This window comes from Bidens hawaiensis, unplaced genomic scaffold (genome assembly GCF_021521415.1).
Source record: "Bidens hawaiensis isolate Kalapana, Puna unplaced genomic scaffold, B.hawaiensis_p1.1 tig00036757_1, whole genome shotgun sequence".
Lineage (NCBI taxonomy): Eukaryota > Viridiplantae > Streptophyta > Magnoliopsida > Asterales > Asteraceae > Bidens > Bidens hawaiensis.
In genome coordinates, this window is record NW_027505432.1 from 23,934 (window position 1) to 50,937 (window position 27,004).

Below are 27,004 nucleotides of genomic sequence, written 5' to 3' on the forward strand. Positions count from 1 at the left end.
TATCATCCAGAGTATTACTGAGAAATCATCTCTGGAGAGCGAGGTTGCGCGCCTGAAAAGGGATTTGGCGGCCGCGCAGGCCGATAGAGATGAGGCCTTGGCCACGGCGGCGTCTAGCCAGGAAGCACTTGGTGCTGCGCAGGCGGAGAAAGAAAAAATTTTGGCGGCAGCAGCGTCTGACAAGGAGGAACTAAAAAAGGCTAAGGAAACTGTTGAGTTATTAAACTCTCAGGTTCCTGCCCTCGAGACGTCTGTTGCTGGCCTCGCGCAGGATCGCCAATGGCTGGTGTCACAGGGCATGGCTCGCTGCGCTTTGGCGATGAAATATTCCCACGGATGGCGCCAAATGAAGAAACGTGGATCTACTCACTGGTAGCAGATCTACTTTCCTCGGGTGTGATTAAACTATTTCACCGATGGTTCTTCTGGATCCTAGTTCTTCCACCTACAAAATGAACAGCGCCGTTACTTACCCCTCAGAAAGGGACAGAGGGGTCCTCTTTGGGGTAACCCTCCGGCGTGAGAATCAGTATCTTTTGGAGAAGATAATAATGTTGTATGTAAGTGAATCTCAAGAGTATTGCTGAATCGCTGAATACTCTTGATTTGTGTGACTGTGTGTTTTCTCTGTAACTGACTGTGAGTGAATATAATTCAATATGATTGAATGTGATATCACTGCTTGTAACTGTCAATGATTGAGTGTGAATGAATGTGTCATCAAAGTGGAGTTGATGCTGTATTTATAGTGCTAGGGTTTCCACTGGTTGGGCTCAGCCTCGTTGGCCTCCTCCAACCGCACTGCGCCATGTGTCCTCTGGGACACCTGGCGCTTTCTCGTTGGTTGTAATCATGTGGTAGCACATGTGTCATGCTGAGTTGTCGACCTTTCATTTGGCAGCTGTCAACATCAGCATATTCTTACTCCTTAAAAAGATGCCTTCTAGAAGATTGTCTGACGTGCACAATCAAGGTTGCCCTAACCCTGATTTGGATAAGGACGAGGTTGATTATGTGCACGTGTGATATGCGCCCATCCTGAGGATGCGCGAAGTCTTCTTTTTATTCTCACGCGCAGATATTTCATGCGCAGGTGTGATATGCACGAGCGTGTGATATGCGCCGCGCGATAGTGCGCCGCGCGCATATGCGACGCGCGAGCATATGTGATGTGCAAGAGCATGTGATATGCGCCGCGCGTTGAAGCGCCGCGCGCATATGTGATGCGCGAGCATATGATGCCTGAGCATGTTTTGTATGCGCCATGCGCCTAGGTTTTGGCTTTGTGCCTTCATAATGTCTTTATCTTGTGGGTTGACCCGCCTTGCTTGGTGTTGAGGCGGGTACATACCTCTTCAGTTAAAACTGTCACGTGTAGTAAGTTTGGTACGGGTCGTCAATTTGTTTGACCCGAACAGTTTTTGTTCAAATATTTTATTTACAGTTAATGTTTTAAATATTTTTACAGAAGTTATATCGTTTCAGTAATAATCTTTCGGCTTCTTTTAAGCCACTTTTCATTTTGTAACTTTACCTGTTTGAGATATAACCCGACACGACCCATTTAACACTTTCTCGGTGCAGGGTATTGCACGAAGGCTGATTAAATCAGAACCGAAGCTGCTCGGAAAAGAAAGACGAGGTACCAGCAAGTGAAGAGAATAGGTAAAGGGCTTAGGCGTCCTATTCATGATGACATAACAGTAGTTGTCGTTTTCTTTGACCAGCTAGAAGCAAATCCAGAAGTCGCTGAGGTGTCAATGCGTGGTTTTTCTCAAGCAGCCACGCCATCGAGATTTAACACTTGCACTGTAAGTGAGGGGCTGCATGACATAGTTTGATGGCATGAACATAAAACACTGAGTTTAGTTTTGTTTTCTTTTCTTTTCTTTTCTTTGGGATGTGTTTCATATTGTTTTCATATTGGGATTTAATGCATTGTAAGTAGTGGCTGCATCATTGGATTGATATGTGTTTGATGACATGAATATAAAACAATGACTTTTGGGATGTATCTCATATTCTTTTCATACTCTTTAACAATGGGATTGTTGTATGTCTTTTAGGTTCCACTTATTTTCAAAAAAGTGATTGTATTGCTATAGTTTCATAACAGAAAAAAAAATATTGAATGATGTATTTTTGTGATAGAACTAAGATTAGCAAATAATAAGACTATGATTAACAAACCTTATTTTATAAAAAATATATATATATATATATATATATAGTGATAGGATTAACACTGTACCACTTGGTTAATTAAAAACTCTAGGCATTTGCCAGTTTGTATACCAACTTAGTTAATTATTAGGGGTGAGCATAAACCGGGTAAAAACCATGAAACCCGTGACTGGGATCATACCCGGTTATTTTTAATAGGGTCGGTTCCGGGTCCAAAGAATACCATTAAATAGATTCGGGTTGGGTCTCGTGGGTCCGACAATTTACTTTTTACATAAACCGGGTAGAACGCGGGAGATCCGCGAAACCCGAACCAATCAAACCTAGCTATTTTCAACAGAGTTGGGCCCCGCTAAGCGGGTCCGAATCGGATCTCGCAGGTATGACCGTTTGCACACCCCTAAACTACTAATTATGCTAAATAACTACAATATGTAAATATATGAATATATGAGCATACTATATATACGACAACCACCGTTATGCCATCATGAACAGTACGCCTACGACCCTTTGCCATCCTTTTCACTTCATGGTACCTCTTCTTATTTTTCCGTATAAATAAATTGACATTGCATAAAAAAACAAGAATGAAGTTGTTCAATCTGGCGGGAATATATATAGGAAAGGAAGTATAGGAGTAAAATTAGGGATATCCGATTTTTTTGAACTTTAATTTAATTTACAAAATAAACCTTCAACTTCCTCATTAATTACATTTATCCCTGATTAGTTTACAAATCAATAAACCTAACCCATATATCACCTTTCACCTCCCATATAAGACGCCGGAGTATTTATGATTGTTTCACCAGAACGCCGGTTACTAATCCTCTTCCGGCGAAAATAAATTTCATCCGGTGACATTAAGTACCAGAAGATGCTCCCACTCCCTTGGTCGGTTCATCACCAAAATATTAAGACGCATTCAATCCGGTGGCTCCTTTATCTATTCAAGATTTCAATCATTCATCCGATTTGCTGCTACTTTCAAGGTCTTTCTTTTTTGTAGTAGGTTACTCCCTTATTCATGTTTGCCTTATTGCTAATTGATTACGACATCTAGGGGTTTACAGATGAAAAACGAGCTGTTATGGACAAGAAATCCCCAGGTTCTATTTCTTTTTCGGCAATTTCTGTTTCACACACACATCGATTATGTTCTTAAATGTGTTCCTTTGTCAATTTCACCTTTGATTTGTTTTTTATTTTCGTTTCTTTATTTTTACTTCTGTGACATTAGGTTTTTATTTACCCTCAAGACTGCAGCATTTTTTTCAATGAATATCTATAGCTCACAAGCCAAAAGCTGAGTAAATCAATGATCAGGTAATCTTTTTAATTCTTGAACTACAGGTTTCTTCTGGTTGTTATTTGTGTTTATCTCATGTATTTTGATGGGTATGTCTTTTCAAGAGTCAAATTTGGTGTGTTATTTTAAATGCACATATTTTATTTTTCTTGTTGCTTTGTTATATGTTGTCTAGGAAAGAAGCAAGCAGACAAGGTTGTTGATGCGTTCCATAATAAGAAAACTTTGTCGGATGTAATTAACTAATTATTATTCTGATCATCAGTTATATAACTGTTCGTAAAGAGATATATGTAATGCATTACTGTTGGTGTATAGAAAATTGGATTGCAAAGAAATAGGCTGTGACAACTCCATTAACATCAAATTAACAAACCTTTCTATCTCGGGGAATCAATGGAAATATTAGCAATTTCTATGTTTAGGATGCCCTGTTAAATTGCAAAGTTTTGTGTATCATAAAGATGTCCAACCTTATGGCACTTTGAACTGTGATGATTTTTTTCGGCCATTAGGCTGTGTGCTATGGTGGGGGGCTTCGAAGCCCCTCCACAGTGCCACGTCAGCGTCACGTGGGCACTGGGATGCCCCAGGGCATAATGCCCCTCTATGGTGAGGGGGCTTCGAAGCCCAACATTTTTCTTTTTTTGTTAAAACAAAAAAAACCAATACAATAATATATAATACAATAATAAAAAAAATACAATAATACTAAAATACAAAATAAATTGAATAAAAAACATATAAAAAAATTAAAGCTATTTTTAGTCGTTGTCCTCGCCGTCACCTTGCTTATTACTCCAAAGATGTTCAACCAAATCCGATCGAAGGCTGAAATTCGTTTCCCTTTTTTCGTGTTTTTAATAGATTAGCAAGTTTCTCATCTTCGTTTAGTGTACAGATCGGCTCTGGCTCATCGTTGTACTCGCCTTGGCAAACTGCTCCACCCGAGTCCTCCAATATCATATTATGCAAGATAATGCAAGTGTACATTATGTTTCTTAACTTATCCATTTGTAGAAAACGAGCCAGTTGTCTAATGATAGACCAACGTTTCTTTAATACACCGAATGCCCTTTCGATGTCTTTTCTTGCCGACTCGTGTTTTTTCTTGAAATACTGACGTTTTTCGTCAGTCGGGAACGTAAAGCTATGAACCAACATGGCCCACTCCGGATAAATACTGTCGACTAGATAATATCCATATTCGTAGTTGACATCATTCGTGGAAAATGAGATGTCGGGCGAGACTCCGTCTGTGAGGCGGTCAAAAATAGGTGACGCATTAATCACATCTATATCATTGTTTGCACCGGGCGTCCTAAAAAACGCATGCCATATCCAAAGATCAAATGATGCAGCCGCCTCAAGAATAACTGTTGGGCCATCATATCACCCGATGATATTGACCTTGCCAAGCAACAGGACAGGCTTCACATTCCCAATGCATGCAATCGAGGCTACCAAGCATCCCGGGAAAACCGTGTCTTTGATGATGCACCTCGTATATATTTTGTACGTCGCTTTGAGTCAGCTTCCTTAAATATTTTTTATGATATAGTCGTGGAATACCTAAGTTTAACAAATTTTATGAAATTCATGCTTAAAATGTTACGGTTTTGAAATAAATAATTAGAATATTAATACTCACATTCGCAGAATGTGTGAAGCACTTCTCGAGCCACTGTCGCCGACATCTGTAAGTACTCTTCCATGGCGTCGCTCACAGTCCCGTACGCTAGTTGACGAATAGCCGCCGTGCATTTTTGCATTGTTGAATATCCCGGTTTATCTCTCGCGTCCGCCTGTTGTTGGAAGAATGCATAAACGCTTTCTAAATCACCAAGTATTCGTAAAAATAGTTGGCGACTCATTCGAAAACGGCGCCGAAATCGTTCCGAATCAAAAGTCGCGTCCGACGAAAAATAGTCTTTTATCAACCGGTCATGCGCACCTACGCGATCCCGTTGAAGATGAGGTCGTCTTTCTAGTGGTTGTGAGCTTTAGTAATTCTGGACTACGAGTCGGGCAGCCTCTACAACGGCACTAAATATCGCTTCATCCTCTGAATCCGAATTGGAAATATCGTCGATATCGGGCTGGAAGTCGAGTGTGAAAGATGAGTCGGAAGACTTATTTGAGGAGAAAGTTTTATAAAGTTTAAATAGGATAATGGGATGTTTGTAGAGGTTGGGTGATTGGTACACACACACACACACACACACATATATATATATATATCGGGCTAGAAGTCGAGTGTGAAAGATGAGTTGGAAGACATATTTGAGGAGAAAGTTTTATAAAGTTTAAATAGGAGAATGGGATGTTTGTAGAGGTTGGGTGATTGGTACACACACACACACACACACATATATATATATATCGGGCTGGAAGTCGAGTGTGAAAGATGAGTTGGAAGACATATTTGAGGAGAAAGTTTTATAAAGTTTAAATAGGAGAATGGGATGTCTGTAGAGGTTGGGTGATTGGTATATATATATAGTATTTTATATTATTTGATTTTTTTAAACGGTAATAATGCCGTTGGTGGGGCCCCCACCTCACCGCCCCCCATCGCGCCCATCGTCCGCTCCACCCTCACCCCCTCCGCGCCCCACCTCACCGCGCCCATCTCCCCCTCCCTTCCGCGCCCATAGCGCATAGTCTTAATGTAAATAGAATTTTGAAATAACAAGAGACATTTTAATTAATACATGCAGAATCAAATTTCTAACTTTTATGACATAAAAGAACAATAGTTGACATTCACACTGAGAAGAAGTCAAAATGCTTATGGCCAAACTTTTTGTGATACATTTTGATGATATTTTATGATAGTTTATAATAGATTGACTACTCTTTTTTGTTTAACATTGAAATGCTTATATATTCAAACTTTGACTTTCATGCAAATATTGTAGATCTAAATATTAATAAATATGAACTAATTTAATTAATATTCAAATAATGCATTCCCTGATATTTATGTTATTCCGAAACTTTTTACCATTATTGATTATTTAACTTGTTTTAACCATCAAAATGTCAGCAATTGTAGCCAATTCCACTACTAAAGAAGTGAAAGTTGAAAAAAAAAGTAAACTATGATAGATTGTTTATAAGATAAATATATCAACCAATGCTTAGAATTATAAGAAAATATAACGGTCTATTATGGTAATTTAAAAAAACAACCCATTTCAACCATCTATACTGGCTATAACATGTTTTGACCCTGAGTTAAACTGATACATTTTTAAGACGGTCGCGTGTTGCAGCGGGGATACAATGGGAATTTGGTTCGTGGCACGTCGATCTGAGTTTTATTTAAAATGACAAGAGATTAGATGACTAAAAGCACCTGGTATAGAGTCCACCTAGCGGCGGGTAAACTTGGTTTTGAATAAAATTCATATAAGATCATAGATATTTAGGGTCGCAACGGGGGCGTTAGGGGTTTAGTTCGTTGTGGTACGTTATTATTGTATATAAAATTGTGGTAATAAGTGAAAATAATATATTGTGTTATATATTAATTATCGAGCTGAGGTCACGAGTTAAACGTAGGGTTGTGCAAAAAAACCAGAAAAATGCGAAAATCGTACTTGAAAAAACCGAACCAAATGGTAAATTCGGTTATCTGATCGATTTCTAACCGTGTCCATATTGTGAATTCAGTTCTGTTCGGTGACTGGGTCCACAAATCTTTGTGCCCAGTTTAATTAAATAACCAAATTATAACCGGTTTAAGTGGAAAATGAACCGAATAAATCTAATCAAATGAAACAAAAAGTGCCGAACAAACCGATACCTTGTTTATAGAAGTCGTTAACTTGTTAACACTTTGTTCCTCATAAAGACATAGTCATCTAGTCTCGGGCTTGTGGTGATGACCCTGACAAAAAAAAATGAAAACTTAAAAAGAATGAACTTACATATACATTCAAAGTGAAAGCAAATAATATTTATATTACATTTGTTTCTCCATCCATGGTCTCATTACCACAATTTGCCAACCTTTACCCGCCTACGCTCTTTAGGCTAAAGCCCCACATCATAATCATAGCAAATGAATGTATTCAGTTATCAAGTTAGCAATTTACCACCGGTATCCAAATTAAGTCGCTAAAAAAATTAAAAAAAAAAAAACATTACAATTAATTGTGGCTGTTGATGCGTTCCATAATAAGAAAACTTTGTCGGATGTAATTAACTAATTATTATTCTGATCATCAGTTATATAACTGTTCGTAAAGAGATATATGTAATGCATTACTGTTGGTGTATAGAAAATTGGATTGCAAAGAAATAGGCTGTGACAAATCCATTAACAAACCTTTCTATCTCGGGGAATCAATGGAAATATTAGCAATTTCTATGTTTAGGATGCCCTGTTAAATTGCAAAGTTTTATGTATCATAAAGATGTCCAACCTTATGGCACTTTGAACTGTGATGATTTTTTTCGGCCATTAATGTTAATAGAATTTTGAAATAACAAGAGACATTTTAATTAATACATGCCGAATCAAATTTCTAACTTTTATGAGATAAAAGAACAATAGTTGACATTCACACCGAGAAGAAGTCAAAATGCTTGTGGTCAAACTTTTTGTGATACATTTTGATAATATTTTATGATAGTTTATAATAGATTGACTACTCTTTTTTGTTTGACATTGAAATGCTTATATAGTCAAACTTTGACTTTCATGTAAACATTGTAGATCTTTCAAACATATGGCAAGTTCTTTTATATTTGTTTTTTTATTATTAATTTTGATATTTCTTGTCGGAAAGTAGTAGCTCGTCGGGCCCGGGAACCGAAGACGCTTCATTACGGCCCGTATTACCTGCTTGGGACATCCTTGAAGCGTTCCGTTTTTTGTTGACGCTGCTCTCACTACTTGCACACATGGCATATTATCTCCGCGTCAACTATGTACAGGTCAGCAAGCAAATAACAGATTTAACCGAACTGTAACTGACTTAACTGAATTTGGCAAGACTTAAGGATTTGACAGACTTTCTTCTGGCATCGTTGGCGATCATTGTAAGTTACTGATACGAACCCGTTAGAATTCAAGGGTGCTGAAGGGTCCAAGGAATATGAAGAGCTAAAGGAAGCCGGAGGGTCTAAGTAACCGCTTCATTTATTACTACCATTCGGGTTATATATATGTTCTTGTCCGAGTTTATAGGAAATCAATGTTTTATATATTAAAAATATTAGGGTTTGTTAATCTTGTATTTGGGGAATTGCCATCTCGAATCGGCTAACCAGAGACTAGCCCATCTCGAATCGGGTCAACTATCCTTGTTCTTATTTATTTTAATCATTCTAATTTCGGGGTTCTATCAGTTACTTCTCGACTGAGGTGTCACGCGGTGTCTGGAAACCAGTCTCCATGAATGAGACCGATTGGTCGAGTCCCGCTGCAAATCTTTCTGCTGTTGAAGAACATATTAAGAACAATCTAGCCGCTACAAACGTTAATGTCCCGCGCCTGTTTACAGGTTCTACATTTAGAATCTAGATGTTTAACTTTTCTTTGCTAAAAGTCAAAGCCTTTGACTTTCTTGGTTTCTTCTTGCAGAGATAAGTTCACCATTTACTCTTCCATTGCCATTAGCTGCATTTTTAAGCCTAACAATAACCTACAAACTTGACACATCATCACAACGATTTCTCAATCTCGAAGGACCCGCACTCGAGTCGCTTGCATTTTTATTTGTAGCTCTGATTATCATTATATGTTTATTAATTAGTTATTATGTTGGTTCCATCTTACACAAATTCGAGGTCAGTGTTTCAGCACCTGGTTTTTTACAAATTACATGCGCTATGTTACTGATGTTTTGTTTGGTGTTCTCGAATGCGACATGGCTGTGATGATGGGTTTGAGTTTCAACAAAGTTGAGATTTTTACAAGTCTTGGCGTGAGAACCGAGATGGTCGTGTGCTTAACTTCGCTGTCACATGCAACAGGTAAACATGCCCATAGGTAATCCAGCCCAAATTTGGTATTTTGTTTGTCTTTGATTCATATTGCGAATAAGGATTTAAAAGTGGAACCCGGCCTTAGTTTGAGCGGTACATGGACTTCAATTTTGAGTTGGGATTGGGATTGGGATAGGGATATTGCATAATATATGAACTTGCATCAACATCAACCAAACAAACACAACCGAATCATGCGCGTGTTTGTTTAACTTTAACTGTACAGATGATCAGTCATGGACTATTAAACGAACGGTGTTTTTAATCGTGTTCATTCATTAAGAAACTGGATGTGTTCATCTATGTCTGTTTGTTAACAATTTAAATGAATGGTTCATGAGTTAATCGGACAGGCATACTTGAACATAAGGCATACTTTAACATAAGAATCATAGATGTTGTTTCTAAAGAGTTATTAAAACTATAGTGAGTTGTACAACTAAAGTGAAAGTACCTTTTTATTCGTGTTATTGATTTTAAAGTACCTTTTTATATATATGCTTTAATTTATTTAGGATTTACTATAAATGCATAAGTCTCGCTTGTTCTGTAAGAACATGCGGAGAGAGACTTGAGGTTAATAATAACAAACCTACCGGGGGGGGAATACTTGATGTCCCAATGGCTTGTAGGTCGGTTGCAACTTGCAACCGTAAGCAACAATGTGCCCACCCTGGTGATTAAACCAATGGTGCTCTCTATTTACCAAAATGATAACTCCAATAGTGGTTCGAGATACTCTTTAAATAACCCTTTATTGCTCAGGTAACCATTCCTCAATTTAGGTCACATAGACGTTACAAGTGATGTTTGTTGACCTTCAATTGCATTCAATTATCAGTTTTCTCTTAAGCATCTACACCCCTTTAATTCGCCTGAGCATCGATGTTACAAGTGCTTTTTGTTATTTTTTTATCCACTTTTTTAAGCCAATAACTGTTTTAGTTTAAATTGTTACTTTTTTTAAATTGATTTTGCAGGTGCAGCAGCTAATGTTTGAATTAAATGAAATTCTGACTCATGAAACCGCTGATGAGAGCGGCATTTCTAAACAACAACGTTTTTAGGTATGTTGTTGGTGGGACTGACATTGCATTTCTGGTAAGCACATCAAAATTTAAGTTTTTATAATGTTATATATGATTTTTGCAACTATCATGTTAAACTATTAACATGTCAAATAATCATACAAATTAGTTTGCATGATAAAAGAAAGGAAATCCTATATCACATGCACATGGTTTGTAACATGACTCAAAGTTACTTCCTGCACTACCAATGATAGTTGATGTTCGGGTATTTTGTATATATATTTGTGTGTTAATTATGTAGTTTTGTTTAGTATATTGTTAGAACTTTGGTACTTCATACGTGCTTTTGTATTTCAGGTCATTGATCGTTAAAGATGCTAAATTGGAGACTTGTACGAGCATGAAATGACATCTCGGGAATACCGGAGCATAATTGAAGTCTTAGGAAGTGTTAGAAGGATTCGGGAAGAGTTTGGATGAGAAACCTACAGCCGATGCTAAAACAGAACAAGATGGGTTCACAAAAAGCGACCAGGAAGTAAAACAAGCATATCCTGGGCTAAAAAATGAGTTACGGAACCCATAATATATGAATTTCGGGTTTCTCGACGAGAGGAATCCAAATATGAGGTTATCTTCCATCTCGTAGCGCGATGGAATGGTCATATGGCCATCGCGCTACGTGATGGTCCCTAGAATCGTGAAAGTTAGGGTTTTTTCATATATTACGTTTTGACGACCCTAGACAGGATTCTTGACCTTCCAGGCGATTTCCAGAGCAAAAGAACAAGTCCCGATCATCCCCAATCATCTCTAAGTGTCCTACATGGCCTACCAGATCATAACCGAGGCCCAAGAGATGCCGATGCGCGGCTAGTTTCTTCAAGTCATACCCGGGATGTAGAGTATTGTATATTTCAGTTTTTCTCATGTATTTAGAATAAATTGATTGTAATGATCTTTGATTAATCTATGAGTATTGATGTCTAGTATTATTGTGCACTCAGTCGGTTTAGGTTTATTTCGATCAGAACGATTATTGTGCCAGTTGCTATGATAATTACTTATAGGATTGTTTTGATTAGTTGAATGTGATGAAGCATACGCTTTCCCTTAGTTGAGTCACACTGGCATGGACTGTTTGATAACCAGTGCCGTGTGTTAGTAAGCGTTGATGCCTAAGGTTTGTCTAGTTAGTCAATCGGTGTTAATCAGTGATTGTTAATCAGTTAAGTTGCATGAGTTTGCTGTTAGGTTAATTACTTACATTCCCGGGTGTGATTTGTCTTTGTTAATTGATTGAACACGTGATTACTTGCTTGATTGTTACAACATATAAACCAATGGCTAGTGTGATCAGCACTTTAATTGAATTACTTCATAAGTTTAGAAATTGATTTCACTTCACACTGACCACATACTCCTGGTGGATACGATACCTGACTTACCCTAGCTGCTTAGGTTAATTAGGTTTTTGCATGACTCAAACGACGGTCATCAATAGTTCAATTTTTAAACTGAATATTTAGCTTCAATATGCAAGTTAACTTTAATTTTCAAAACATGATTTCCAGTTTATCAACGCATTTTAAACTATTAAAGGCCTTTCATTTTAGTTCTTCAAATACGTTAAGAACAAACTGTCTTACAAATTAGTTTGCATGTGTTATTAATGTTATTAATGTTACAAATTGAACTATCATGTAAAGCCTTGCCAAATAACGATTGAATTTTGAGTAAGTTTTGATTATAAATTTAAATTATAGTTTCTTGCAGGTGTTATTAATGTTATTAAAAGCCGATGGAGTTGGCTTGAATTTGGCTGCAACTTCTGATGTATTTTTAATGGTATGTAACCATGTTGACTTTGTTACTTTGAATTTTTTATGTTCCTTGATTTGTGAGTGTATTTCACTATAACAGCAAAATGTAATAAACTAATGATCTACTTGTGTGTAAAAATATTCAAAATTTTATTGTAGGCTGCAGGAGATGCAGGGGTCTTTAGAGAAGCTAAAGACAAGTTGGCGAAGCTTGTTGAAGACTTAACATTTTGAGATTAGATTTTGAAAAGCATTTGAGGGTAATGTCTTATGTGTCCAACAAAGAATAGCATGCTAATATTAGTAAAATATAGATATTCTAAAAACCTGGTAAAAAAACTTGTTTACCTTAGTTTTTATGATAATGTTATAAGATAAATTGATAATTTTTTGTATTGAAAACTACACCGACTACAAATTTGGTTATGCCAAGTGACGGTACCATAACAAACCAAACCCTTACCGACTGAATCCCTGTTGCGTCTCCCGTCGCAACGTGCGGGCTTTTCTACTAGTATATGAGTTATGCATAATTACTTTTATCTGTTATTAAACTCATAGTTGACTGGGCTATAAACGCACTGAAGTGAAAAAACGGCCGATTCATGAACGCTTTGCCAAATAAATTTCGTTTGAATTAAGCTTGTTCTTGTTCGTCCTTGTCCTTTCTTTAATTTTGTAAATGAACGGTAATGGACACTAGCGGACACTAACAAACGCAAAACATAAATGAACACGTATTAATTTGAGAATAATAATCACTAAATCAACATAAAATCACCCAAAAATCCGAAGGTTAATATCCGAAAAAAGCTTAACATGGTAATCATAAACATAGTTATATCAAAATAGTAATATATATATGTATATATATATAGGAATAGTAAAATTTTAATAAACAAACACACACACACATATATATATGTAAATGAACGTAACCGGACGAAAGTAACTGTATGAACGTAAATGAACAAACGTTCACGAACATAATTGAACGGACATGGCCTATGTTCGTGTTCGTTTTTTAAGCTAACTGAACAAAATTATTTGTTCATGTTCGTTCTTTTAGTAAACGAGCGAACATAAACAAACTTTCCCCGAACGATTCATGAACGGTTCACCGGACGTATCTGTTTGTATACAGTCTTAATGGTCAAATTTTTAATCTAGCTACACAAGGATATTAAAACCCAAAGTTGAAGACCCCGCGTGTTGCAGCAAATCAAACTTGATTAACAAATGAACTCTAACGCCTACCACCTCGCCTGAAAACCCAATATAATTCAAACCCATTCTCTGTAGATGCTTTAAGCCGCCTCGTTGTGGCGGGGACACAGCGGTAACTCGGTTGGTATTGAGTTAGTTTGTTACGACACCATCAAAATAAAATTATAATGTTGAAATTCTAAAAGTATTGTATCAAAAGCGTAAATGCATGAAACTTATATGGCTAAATTTGAAGAAGTAATTTGAATTTCCTAAGTTATAAATTTAAAAGTTTTCGAACTTTATTTTTAAAAGTTTTGGTGCAAATATAAATAATACATTTTTTATATTTTACTTTTGAATTTTTCGAGTTCTCGTCCGGTAATTGCTTCGGCTGCAAGTGATATTCAAATTAATGCAACAGTTTATCACGAGAACTACCAAATTTTAACACATCGATTCTATTTAATAAGAAAATCTATCTAATCTAATCTAACTTTACTAATAAAAGAAAATAATGAGGATAATGTGATAATTCTATATTCATTTTTGGTCTAATCACTCTTCTCATTCATTCTACTTCTACATATTCATGGGTTATGGACAAAACCATTTTAACAAATGGGTTATAATTTCCTTTATAACCTTTCATCTAATTCATCCTATCTATTTATGGATCTAGGGGTGAGCAAGATAAGGGTCGGACCCTTAAAACCCGGTTACCCGACACACAAAACCCTTAATTAGACCTGAATATATAATATAGGTCGGGTTAAGGGTATTTAAATTTCATCTTAGTGGGTAAAAGGGTTTCAAGGGTCGGACCCATTTTCAGACCCTTGACACTTTTACTAGTGCCTAGATAGATATGCATCAGATTCGCGATTAATCTGAAATTCAAGAGAGATTTGTATTTTATATATGATTCATATGAAATTCCCCAACAACTAAGAAAAATAAAAATAAAGGCCATACTACTAATTGGAAACATATATATGGGAATCACTAAATTGTTCTCTACATGTAATTTGTTAATGTGAATATTATTTGCATCAGTTTAAATGGTTGATAAACTTTCAAAGTTAGACTACTATGTTATTAAATGGAAGTATAATTGTTCTAGGATTCATATATTAAAGTCATGTATGAGATATGCAACTAGTAAATGCAGAAAATAAGATGTGATTACTGTCTTAAAGGGTAAAGGGTTGGACCCTTAAAACCCTTAGTTATATCCGACCCTTTTATTGTTTAGAGGGTAGGGTCTCGGATCCACGTTTCTTCCTGAAAAGGTGTCCGAATAGGGTATTAAGTAAAAGGGTCGGGTCTTACCCTTTGAACAGTCCTACATGGGTCATTGATCAAAATAATTTTGGCAAATGAGTTATAATTTCCTTTATAATTCTCTAATTCCTCATCTTATTTATCCTGCATATCCATGGGTCATGGGTCAAAACAATTTTAACAAATAGGTTAAATTTCCCTTCTAATTTTCTAATCTCTTATCTCATTCATTATAGTTATCCATGGGTAATAAGTCAACAATTTTGACAAATGTTGTATATTGTTGTAATGGGTCATCTTATTCTAATTTGTAAATTAAGATTATAGTTTTCTTACTATTTATAGTATATATTTTATTTTCTTCTTACTTTAATTTTGTTCATTTCTTTCAAAAAATATACCTAATTTATTTTTATTATTTAACATTCCCGTGTAATACACGGATTCAAAAGTTAGTATAATAATATAAACCTACTGTAAACTAAGTATTAAATATAAAACAACTAAGCTTAGGCACATAAGCCCATTTAAACTAAATCCATTAATCATTAAACCCGTATACAAGAATAATCATTTTAAAAAATTAAACCCAAACATAATTTAACACACACATTTTTAACAATAAAAAAATGACAGGGCAACATTTTTTATTATCTATATTCTTTGATTAGTTGCTACTTTACTAGATTATTGATTAAATGAATATGTTCTATATTGTATGGTTTAGTTCTAATTCTTAATTTTTGGTTTATGTGTTTAACTGTTTATTTGTGGGATGGATAATTAATAAACGGGCATGGAGTTGGTTTGGTAGCTGTATTGTTGTTGAGATAGTAGCCGGGCTTATTTGGAGCTTTAAGCGTAACCCATATGCACAATGTAACCCGCGTTGTCCCTTTCCGTTTGTGATATCGAGATAATAAAATAGGGAGAGAATCAAATTTCTCTCTCTTTTAATCTTTAAACTGTTCGATTTTAAAGGTTTCATAATTTCTTGACGAAGCTATATATGTAGCAGATTATTGCTTTCTTTGATGTGATGTACGTCAGCGTATAGTTCTTATAAGAGGGTTTTTGTTGATTATTTTTTTGTATCATTACATTTGAAGGTTTGTTTTCTTTGGAGTTCTTGATTCATAATTATAGTTTTCTCACACCAATAAATGGGAAAACTTTAGAATAATAATTACTATGAAAGGAAATCTCATATATACTATCAAAGAAGTATTAGACTTTTACAAAATATACAAATAACAATTTTTAAAGATTCAAGCACCAAATATTCTATATCCTAGCGGTATCAATGTGTACGGTAAATGTATTCCTTCCCAACAAATTTAGAGTTCAAATCACATGGATATTGGTGTGTAACTTTAGGAATAGATTTAAAGGGTTGGATTTAACCATTAAAAATTCATATAAACTCATAAACTTCAGGTCGGCTCAACGTCCTCGAAGGCTTAAAACTAACTAAAATGTCAAGACATTTTTCTTCTTTTTATGCGTATAGCACTAGAGAGTATACAAAAACTATAAAATACAAATGATATGTAGTGATAATGGACAAATTCTAAAAGAACTCTACCTTCAAAATTTTATAATAAAAAACTCCTATTTAAGATGACGGCCGGAGGCCTAAAGCCATAGCCTCATTTAGCTTACACATGAGACGGTCCTGATAAACTCATTACATGTATCATGCTAATTTTAGTAACTAATAGGACTTGACAAAAGGCTTACGCTACTATATATTCCACAAAAACATAAAAACATAAAACATATATTATTTATTAAACAAACCTCATCAACACATATACAATGATACAAACACCAGACTTGAAGCCTTACTAATCACCAACCGGTTGTTGCATGAAGTTGCTATATATTGCTTACAACACAAGGCAACTATTTCACATCTTAAAGACACAAATATAAACAAACACATGACTACATCTCATTCACCTATACTTAACCAACCACCTGAAAATGACAACTTTACCCTCACCCGACCGCCGCAACCAATACCTCTTCCCGGCTGCACTTGCTTTACTTATTTTCATCGGGTGTTTGCGGATCGCTCTTGACAATTCAAAAAACAGCCGCTTGTTTTTTCGGTTGTCGGATGGTGGATATCGGGTGGTGAGACGTCCCATTCGTGTTTCGAAGGACGAAATTATCGAAAAGGGTTGTAATATATTTGAAGGAAAATGGGTTTGGGACAATGTGTCTCATCCACTCTACACAGAAGAAAGTTGTCCACTTTTGGTCAAGCAAGTGACTTGCTTAAAAAATGGGAGGCCTGATTCATATTATCAAAACTGGAAATGGCAACCTCATGGATGCAATTTACCAAGGTAAAAGTCAAAGTCAAAGTCAAACTTTGTTTTATTCGATTATTATTTATGATTTGATGTTCGCGAATCCTAACATTAGTGGTGTGAAAGAAACCGAAAAAACCGATATGAAACCGAGAAATCCAAACCGAAACAAAAACCGATGGTCTGGTTTTATGTTTTTGTAAAAATCGAACTTACGGTTCGGTTTTGGTTTTGCATGTAATAAAAATCGAAAAAACCGAACTGAACCGAAATCTAGATTTTTATTTTTATTTTAAGTAATTTATAAATAATTTAATAAATATGTAACTCAAATATTTTTGGCCAAATGTATAATAGTTAATTAGTTAATAATTAACAAAATTATTGATACCCAAATTCATTTTTTGCGCATAAGGTTTTTTCAGCCTAAAATTGTCAAGCTCAAATGGCAAAACCGAACAAACCGAAACCAAATGTTTTCAAAAATCCAAAAACCGAAGTTTCGGTTTGTGGTTTGGTTTTTAGCTCAAAACTGCACCGAACCGCACCACGCAGACCCCTACATAACATGGATGAATTTGTGGTTTTGATAGGTTTAATGCTTTGAAACTGTTGGAGATTTTGAGGGATAAACAACTCATGTTCGTAGGCGACTCGGTACAACGAGGCATGTTTGACTCAATGGTGTGTTTGGTCCAGTCTGTAATTCCTGAGGGCAAGAAGTCTCTTAAAAGAGTACCTCCTAGAAAGATATTTAGAGCTGAGGTAGAATGCAATATTATGTAATGCCATGCTTATGTGTAATACTAACTTTTTGTTGTGTGTTTGAATGTTAGGAATACAATGCATCTATTGAGTACTACTGGGCTCCCTTCCTAGTCGACTCTATCTCAGATCATGCAACAAACCATACGGTATTGAAACGACTAGTTAGGCTTGACTCGATATCCAACCACAGCAAACAATGGGAAGGAGTCGACTTTTTGGTCTTCGAAAGCTACGTTTGGTGGATGCATAAACCGACGATCAACGCTACGTAAGTTCTTCATCCAAACCGCAATGTTTCCATATTAGACCAGTCATTGAACAGACCACCTTATTGGTGTCAGACCAGTTCCAAAAATCAAATGACGTCATAAATAATTTTTTTTAAAAAAGTAGATAACTAATTTAAAATAAAATTTGTGACAACCTACTAATAAATGAAATAATAAAAGTTTTTTTGGAAGTAAATGTTTTTCATAGCCGGCTCTAAGGGGGGGCGAGGTGGGGCCCGGCCTGGGCACGTTTTTTTCGGGGGCACAAAACTTTTTAAAACCCGATGTTATATATATAGAACACCTGAACATTTATAATTCCATTATTTTTATAATACCCAAACACTGTTTAAACCCACTTTTTTAAATTACCAAAGACTTATAAGCCCATTCAAAATTGAAAAAAGCCCGGTACTTTTAATTAATCAAGAAAGTTAAATAAATAAAATAAAATGAATAGGCGGGATAACAATAGCGTTGAACACCGGCAGTCATCGGATAGCCATTAGCTTATTCAGTATGTCACAAACTCGTTCTAATACAATTATTTTGCTAATTGTTATGTTTAAAAAAAATTGTTTACATTATTTAATGCGTTAATGCTTAAGGGGCATATTTTTTTTCGGCTTGACCGAGGCACGAAAAATCTAAGGACCGACCCTGATGTTTTTTATAAGTAAAAAGAATTTAAAAAAAAAAGATTTTGAAATCCGGTCGTGTCTGACGACCTACTCTAGTTTGCCGCTTCAACTTGTTTAAATGGAGACAGTTCAAATAGACCCAGCTAAACTGTTATGAAAATAATGCCTCGCATAATATTTCAAAATTTACACTCTCAAAACTCAAAAGATCAAAACTTTCCTGTTTCTTGAACTAAAAAACATCAAAACATTTAAGGTATGGGAACCTCAAGAATGTCCAAGAGTACAATGTAACCAAAGCATACAAGATAGCATTGGAAACTTGGGCAAAGTGGATAGAAACCAGCATTGGTTCCAAGAATCAGAAGGTGTTCTTCATGACCATGTCTCCAACACACTTGTGGTAAGTAAATTACCATAATACCCTTCTCACATCCCGAGTCTTTGATGCTAAAAAGATGATTAGGGGTGGCAAATGTGACCCATGGGTTAAATGGGTTGTAATAAAATGGATAAGAATGGGTCAAGCTAAAAATATGATTGAAACGGGTTGACATTTCTTGAGTTTCTTTTTCTCTCTCTTTTTTTTAATAGAACGAGAAAAACGGAGGAAACTTTTAGTTTTTTTTCCTTTTTTAGTCTTTGATTTATATTCGAGTTATGATTTTTGAATTTTTTTTTTTTGAATTTTTTAACGAGAGGTTTTTGAAATTGGTCAAAATGGGTTGAGATTTCAGAAACCCCTCACTAAAATATTCAAAATAAAATAATAAAAAAATCATTACTCGAAATATAAATCAAAAACTAAAAAAGTAAAAAAACAAAAACGTTTTCTCCGTTTTTGTCGTTCCATTAAAAAAAACCTCAAGAAATGTCAACCCGTTTTGAGTCTTGACCCATTTCAATCCTCTTCTTTTTTTAGTTTGACCCATTCTGACCCATTATATACATTTTATTACAACCCATTCAACCCACGGGCCACATTTGCCACCCCTAAACATGATCTTACATTCTAACAACTATAGGAACTGGGAATGGAAGACTGGAGATGGGGGCAACTGTTTCGGTGAGACGCAACCTATACAGCATCCGTATTGGGGTACCGGTTCAAATCTTGATATTATGGGAATAGTTAAAGATGTTTTGGGAAAGTTGCGAGTTAATGTTAGAGTACTAAATATTACTCAACTGTCGGAGTACAGAAAAGATGGTCACGCGTCGATTTATGGTGAAAGGAAAGGGAAACTTTTGACAAAAGAACAAAGATCGGATCTGAAAAACTATGCAGATTGTATTCATTGGTGTTTACCGGGAGTCCCCGATACATGGAATGAGATTTTGTATGGTGTTTTGCTGCAGGATTATAGAAAATTTTGATATTATAGATTGAGCATTGCAAAATTGATTGATTTGCAAGATTTTGTATTGTTAAGCTGATTCTTTGAAGAAATAGGTATAATACAAATTGCACATAGCATTATAATAAGTTTGATGCACCATGTGCATCAAAACTCATTGCAACAAGTCAACAATTATTATTGGCGGACACACGGGTCGTGGATGGGGTGCGACCATAAATTCTTTTTAAGTGTATCACGCCCCTAAGGAATTTTAACACCAACATGTTGAAATGACTCACAAAATTTGACAAGGTCCGTCAAGAAAAGTTTTATATATCTTAAAATCCGACAAAATTGAGAGAGAGATATATTTTAATTAACCGTCCTCACTAGGGGTGGCAAATGGGTTGGGTTGGGTTAAAACGGGTTAGGGTCGGAATGAGTTAACGGGTCAATTAAAAAAGGGTTGTTTTGGTTTGGGTCGGAACAAGTTAGGGTCGAAACGGATAAAATGAGCTTCGTTTTTTTTTCTTTTTGAACGAGGATAACGACGAAAATTTTTTAGTTTTTTTAGAATTTTTGTTTTTTATTTGTATTTTGAGTTATTATTATTTTTGAATTTTTTAGGGGTTTCTATTAAGATAAAAACCCCTAAAAAATTCAAAAAATTAATAAAATAAATCATAACTTAAAATATAAATTAAAAACAAAAAAAAAGTAAAAAAATTAAAATGTTTTATCCATTGTCCTCGTCCCCCCCCCCCCCCAAAAAAAAAACAAAAAGAAGAAGAAAAAGAAAAAGAAAAACTCAAGAAATTGGCTGAAACTGAAAAAATCGACGAAACTGAACTGTACCCATCTTGTTCGAAAACTTGTGTTGGCTCGAAACCTGAACCGACCCATCCTATGGTCGTTAGAGTTTAGATATGCAAATTTTAACAATATAAAGTTAGCGTAACACTCACTCTAAACATAAGTTGAACAAAAGAAAAACGGTTTTATTTTATATCATGTGACTTGACCTGACACAGACCCAAAAAAATTACTATTTGATGACGAGCAACCGACCCTTAAAAAACATCGGTGACCGCATATCGTTGAAGTTGAGGGATGAGAAACGTATAGAGTACAAAGTTTGGGGATTGAAATGTCAAACAAACAAATTGTTTAAAACAGGGTTTGATTCGGGTCCGGCCATCGACCCGAGGGTTTAAGAACTGGTTTTCTCCCTATCCAATTATTTTACCCTCAATTGGTTCTTCATAAATTGTACCGAGTGTTTATCCTATATTGATTGAATCATTGAAATTGTGTTATCAGTTGGGTTTAATTGTAGAACCCTGGATTCTTTTAATCAAATTCTTTGATTTCAATGTTTGCCCACCAACTGTTCGACCTTTTGTCTCGGAGATGCTGTCTTCTAATTTGTAAGCCCATTTTTCTTCCTCAATTACTTTATATCAAACCCCAGTTCTGTTGAAGTTATTAATCAGTTGTATGCTAATATGTTACTTGGTTTTGTATTATATAATTTGCAAAGGTTATCCACATGATTGCCCATTTATTATATGTTTATATAGCTAAGCAGGCAACTTTATACATTGACTAGGTTGGTTATAGGCCCGTGTATCACACGTGTTGGATAATAAAAAAGGCATGATTCATAAATCTGTAAATGCTTATTATTATAAAAACGATATAATATGTTATGCGTATTAAATAATGAAAGAAATGTTCTATTTATAAATAATGTTTTATGAACAAGCTTTACTTTTTTTAGAAAAAATAGAAAACGTTTTATAAAAACAATTACAGAAATCATTATTATTTAATAGGAGAGAGAGACGAGAAAAAATTTATAAAAAGAATTAAAGAAATATGTAATGATTAATTGTTGACACGTGGCAAAAAAGGTTACTCTTTTGTTATGTAGTAAGACCATGTGTGGTGGGAGAGTTGTGGGTGGCGTTTTGGCCCAAAACTCTCCCCTACACCGCCCCCCTCAAAGTTATGAGTTTCAAAGTTATGTGCATAACTTTGGAAGAGGTGGTGTTTTAGGTTGTTTATGTGAGAGAGAGAGAGGGGGGGGGGGATAACAATTATTGCATGAGAGTTATGGGCTTTTTACCACTACACCACTTTTTACAAAACTCTCCAATGCTGAATGGACCGCCACGCTTCACAAAACGCCTATGTGTGGAAAGTTTTGACTACGCATGGTCTACGTATAAGTATAGATATAGATACATATAGATATAGATTATAGTCTAATTTGTGCATTTGAGGCTCTTATAATATGCATCACATAACAAACTATATCAGAACTAGCCACTTCTAAGGCTTTTATTTAGCATATTGTCTGGATGATATGTTCAAGGTGTTCAATGTTCATCTAAGAAGGTTATTCACTTATTCCATTGCTCATAATTGTATCTTTCTTCAGGAATCTATCTGCTATTTGCACAAACAAGAATCTAGCCCCAACACTATCTTTTTATCATTTTGTGGAATGTGATCGACTTTGCCTGAAAATCGCACACCTGGATGCACGTGTGTCTCCTGGATTAGTATTTATTAGACCATTCAGAGGGCTTAAATTACACAGAGCGTTTCACCGGGACTCACTTTCAGAAAAAGCATCAAACTTCTCTAAATCAAGAGATCAACTTATTTCCAGTAGCGAACCTAATAACTTTGTTATTGAAATAAGGTCAGACAAAGATAAGAATGAAATAGAAAGAAGACGAAAAATTGGACTGGCAAATAAAGGGAAAGTTCCATGGAACAAAGGCAAGAAACATACTCCAGGTACTTTCTTGTTCCATTCTGGCGTGTTATGGAAGGGTAAAATGATCAACGGGTAATTGCGATTTTGTTAAGGTGGTTTTGAATTGATTTAAGGTTGTGTCTTTCAGAGACTCGTGAATTGATCAGTCAGAGAACTAAAGAAGCTTTAAAAGATCCCAAGGTGTGAAGTCATGTAAGGGGGACGGTGTAATGATTTTTTTTTCTAATTTGGAATATGTTTTATTTCATGTCATAGATAATTACATGTTTGGACCCGACGTCCTGGCCCAGATTTCTTGTGCACTGTGCATGCATGTGTGCATTACTTACATTTTTTTTATCTTAACTTGCTTTATGTATTTTATTATCATAGGTGTTCCACATATTCACTGTCTGATATCATAAGCACGCGTCACTAATTATTTTTCTTGTGTTATACTGTTATTGTGCCTTTTCAGGTAAGAAAGAAAATGTCTGAATGTCCTCGCACTCTTAGGTATGATTTTTCTTCATACATACGTTTAGGATTTCTCACACACAACGATAAATAATATAGTTTGCTTATCATATTTGACACATTGATTTTTCATCAAAAGTTCACAATGTTTGCTTGAAAATCTATACATGAGGAAAGCTCGAGCTTTAAAACTAGAGCTTGAATCGAGCTGAGCTCAAGCTTGATCTCTTGTAAGTTAAACAAGCCGAGCTTGAGCCTAGTTGGGCTCGGCTACGCTAATTTACGCTAATTTACAACGTTAAATCTAACGCAACCCATTTCAACATACAAATAGTTTCCTGTTTTGACACGTACCCGTTTGGCACTTTACCCAACCTGCCCGACCCGTTTTTTCCACCTCTACAAATAACTATACTTTGAGTCTTCTTATAATGCATCATATTACATGCATACATATATTTCTGTGCAGCGAGCAAACGAAGGCAAGAATACGAATAACAATCACACAACAATGGAAAGAACGTTTAAAGATTAAAAGATCAAGGGAAAGATTCATATCAAAATGGGCCGAAAGCATTGCAAAAGCTGCTAAAAAAGGCGGGCCTGGTCAACAAGAGCTAGATTGGGACAGCTATGAAAAGATTGAAATGGAGATGGCTCTTCAACGAATGCAACGGTCTGCTGATGTGGCCAAAGCAAAAGAAATGGCACAAATACGGGCCGAGAAACGGGCCAAAGCAAAGGCTGAGAAAGTGAAACTCACTTTAAAGAAACAGGTGGCAAAAGTCAAAGGGTTAGCAAAGAAGAAGTCAAAAGAAGAAAAACAGGAGTTGGCTGCAGCTGAAGATCTTAAACTTAAAGAGAGATTAACAAAGGTAAAAGTTTGTGAGAAATTTATAGGCTAGTTTAACATCATTTTATTGAATTTATCACGCTTGTATATGTGGCAAAACGGGTTAAAACCAGTTTTGAGGAAAAGGATAAACTTTTAGGGCCAGTCGATAAGGGCTGGGTTGACTCTCAAACATCTCTAGTCTATTACTTTTAGGGTTGTGCACGGAATTGAGATAACTGAACCATAACCGGAATAACCGATGTAACCGAACCCAATTAAAAACAAATAGTTTTATATTATGTTTATAAAAAGAAGTGATATTTCGGTTCGGTCTTGCACTCTTACTATAAACTAAAAACCGAACGAACTGATTGGAACCGAATCGAACCAAAAAAAAATCAAAAAAACTATTTTTAGGTAATTCATAAGAAATTTAAAAATGACGTAGCAAAAAATATTAGATTCAACTGTGTAATAATCAATTACTAATTAATTAACAAAAAATTTAGGCTCAAATTCAAATTTTTGGGTTTTTTTGGCCCATAATTTTCAAGCCAAATGGTAAAATGAAAAAAACCGTAACTGAACTGAGCCCAATGTGTAAACCGAAACCGAACGGTTTTCCCAGACCAAAAACCGCATTATCAGTATTTGGTTTGGTTTGAGCCCAAATCTAATTCTATAAATAAAACAATTTACGAGTTCATAAAGACTTTGATTATGCAATGGGTTACTTTTAATCCCTTTTGGCTTAGCCTTTTTATTCTTGACTGTTTGACTCATTAGCATCAAAATAAAGCCGAACAAAATGGGTTAAAAGAAACTAAAACCGCACCCACTGGGTGACAATTTTGTATCAGTCTCACTCGGTTGTTATGATTTGTGGGTGGGCAACAGATTCACAGGAAAAAGTCAATAAATGATCAACTTAGTAGTCAAAGTCAAAGAGATTGGGAAAGACTCGACCTTGACTTTTGGAAAAGAAGTGCAAAGAAAGAAGACATTTCTCTTGCGGATCAGATTCGTGATGTTAAGAACAAGAAAGCAGAGATCTTTATCAGAAGTGCTCTGACAACAACTACACCTCCTAATAATTTATCATCTGAAACCGGATATTAACTCTTTGATTATTGTTTATACTTGTTCGATTCAGATACGTGTATTTTGAGATTCGGTTGGTTTTTGGTGGTGATACAAGACCATTCTTTGTATGCATCACTCTTTTGTAGTCAGTAAACTTGTTAGCCTTTATAATGTTTCACATTGTTCATTGTTTGGTACTATAGTTGATAAAAAAGTGAAGAATGATATTTCAATCTTTCATGTATCACATATCACCCATTACCCTTTGAACTTTCATGTTCCAAACTCCGGATTGATGTCGAACTAACCTCTGCATGAATCTCAAACTGGTCACTCACTTGTTTTGGCTAAGTCAGTTTTATGAATGCATAGTAAGTTTCAATGGTATATGCCTTGTTTTGTTAGATAACATTGCATTGGGTTAGGCCACATGAACACCACTAACTTACTAGTTATATACAATTGACAGGTCATATGGGTCGTATGACATTTTTGTCATATCATACAGGCCCATACGACCCGCATGTTTTGATAAGACTCGTATCGGGTGTTACACGAAAGTACGAAAAAGACTATTGCATTACCAACTTGTATGACACAACAACTTAGGGGTGACCACTAATCCAACCGTGTTAAGCGGATCGAAATTAACCAATAACCGAAAATCCGTTATCGGTTATTTTTCCCCCCGGTTAACCGTAATTAGCCGAACTGAACCAAACTATTCATAGTTTCATATATTTTTTTAACTTTTATACCTCAATATCATATTTTATTCCACCATTTCGTGTATTTATAAATCTATTGCATGTATTTCATTCATTTATACATTCATCTCATATATTAATGCATCCATTTCATATGTTTCTAAGGGCATATTTGGCTAAGTTTTTAAAACTTGCTTATTTCCTTTTCAAAAAGCAAATAAGTATGTTTGGGTATCACAAAAGTACTTTTAGTTATTGCCTTTGGCTATGCGTTAAAAAGCTGTTTTTCCGAAGCAAGAAATCCAAGCTTTTTGTTTTGCTTTTTGCCTTTTGCTTTTTGAATACCAAATTACAAATATACCCATCGTTCCATTACTGTAAAACTCAATGTTTTAAACATCGGTATTTTATCCGTACCGGATTTGGTTCGAAAATGGTATAACCGGTTGAACCAGGAAGTTCAACCAAGTTTAATAGTTTACCCTGTAATTTCATTTAAGTATAACTTTAACTCAAAAAACAACTTAAAAATGCATTAATAAACCTTAAAACTAATCCAAAAGTGTCAGAATGAATATATGCTTGTCTTCTTAGCCAAATCCATCATCCGGTTAAATACAAACTAATCCAACCAAGGAAACAATACAAAGGGTTTAAAAAAATCCTAAAATAAATTAAAAAAATAATAACTTAAAATATAAATTAGAAATGCAAAAATTTAAAATAACTAAAATGTTTCCCCCGTCATCCTCGCACATTAAAAAAAAAAGAACCGGTTCTGTCTCGGTTCAGGTTTGATTTTTTCGGGTTTTTTTCGGTTCGGTTTTGCTTTTTTTCATTTTGGTCATTTTCGGTATCTGTTCTGTTTCAATGATTTCGGTTTCAACTTCTCGGTTTCTATTCGGTTTTGTGGGTTTTGTTTGAAAATAAAATTGAATAGAGGTTGTTTTAATCCATTC

At 35.3% G+C, this 27,004-nt stretch overlaps 3 protein-coding genes across 3 annotated transcripts; 2 read left to right on the forward strand and 1 right to left on the reverse strand.

The window, feature by feature from the left end:
* Window positions 1-4,306: 4,306 nt before the first annotated feature.
* LOC143613159 (uncharacterized) lies at window positions 4,307-5,370 on the reverse strand. The gene is made up of 3 exons (XM_077086944.1): window positions 5,148-5,370; window positions 4,562-4,872; window positions 4,307-4,450 (listed from the first exon to the last, which is right to left on the reverse strand). The coding sequence occupies exons 1-3, from the start codon at window positions 5,368-5,370 to the stop codon at window positions 4,307-4,309; spliced, it is 678 nt and encodes a 225-aa protein (XP_076943059.1).
* An 11,455-nt stretch (window positions 5,371-16,825) lies between these two features.
* On the forward strand, window positions 16,826-20,267 carry LOC143613161 (protein trichome birefringence-like 31). Its single transcript, XM_077086945.1, has 5 exons — window positions 16,826-17,194; window positions 17,752-17,923; window positions 17,995-18,194; window positions 19,093-19,239; window positions 19,862-20,267. Exons 1-5 carry the CDS (start codon window positions 16,827-16,829, stop codon window positions 20,211-20,213), a joined length of 1,239 nt encoding a protein of 412 aa, XP_076943060.1. The 5' UTR covers window position 16,826; the 3' UTR covers window positions 20,214-20,267.
* A 1,203-nt stretch (window positions 20,268-21,470) lies between these two features.
* On the forward strand, window positions 21,471-25,472 carry LOC143613158 (uncharacterized). Its single transcript, XM_077086943.1, has 6 exons — window positions 21,471-21,603; window positions 22,620-22,984; window positions 23,092-23,144; window positions 23,422-23,459; window positions 23,890-24,295; window positions 25,153-25,472. Exons 1-6 carry the CDS (start codon window positions 21,587-21,589, stop codon window positions 25,372-25,374), a joined length of 1,101 nt encoding a protein of 366 aa, XP_076943058.1. The 5' UTR covers window positions 21,471-21,586; the 3' UTR covers window positions 25,375-25,472.
* The last annotated feature ends 1,532 nt before the right edge of the window (window positions 25,473-27,004 follow it).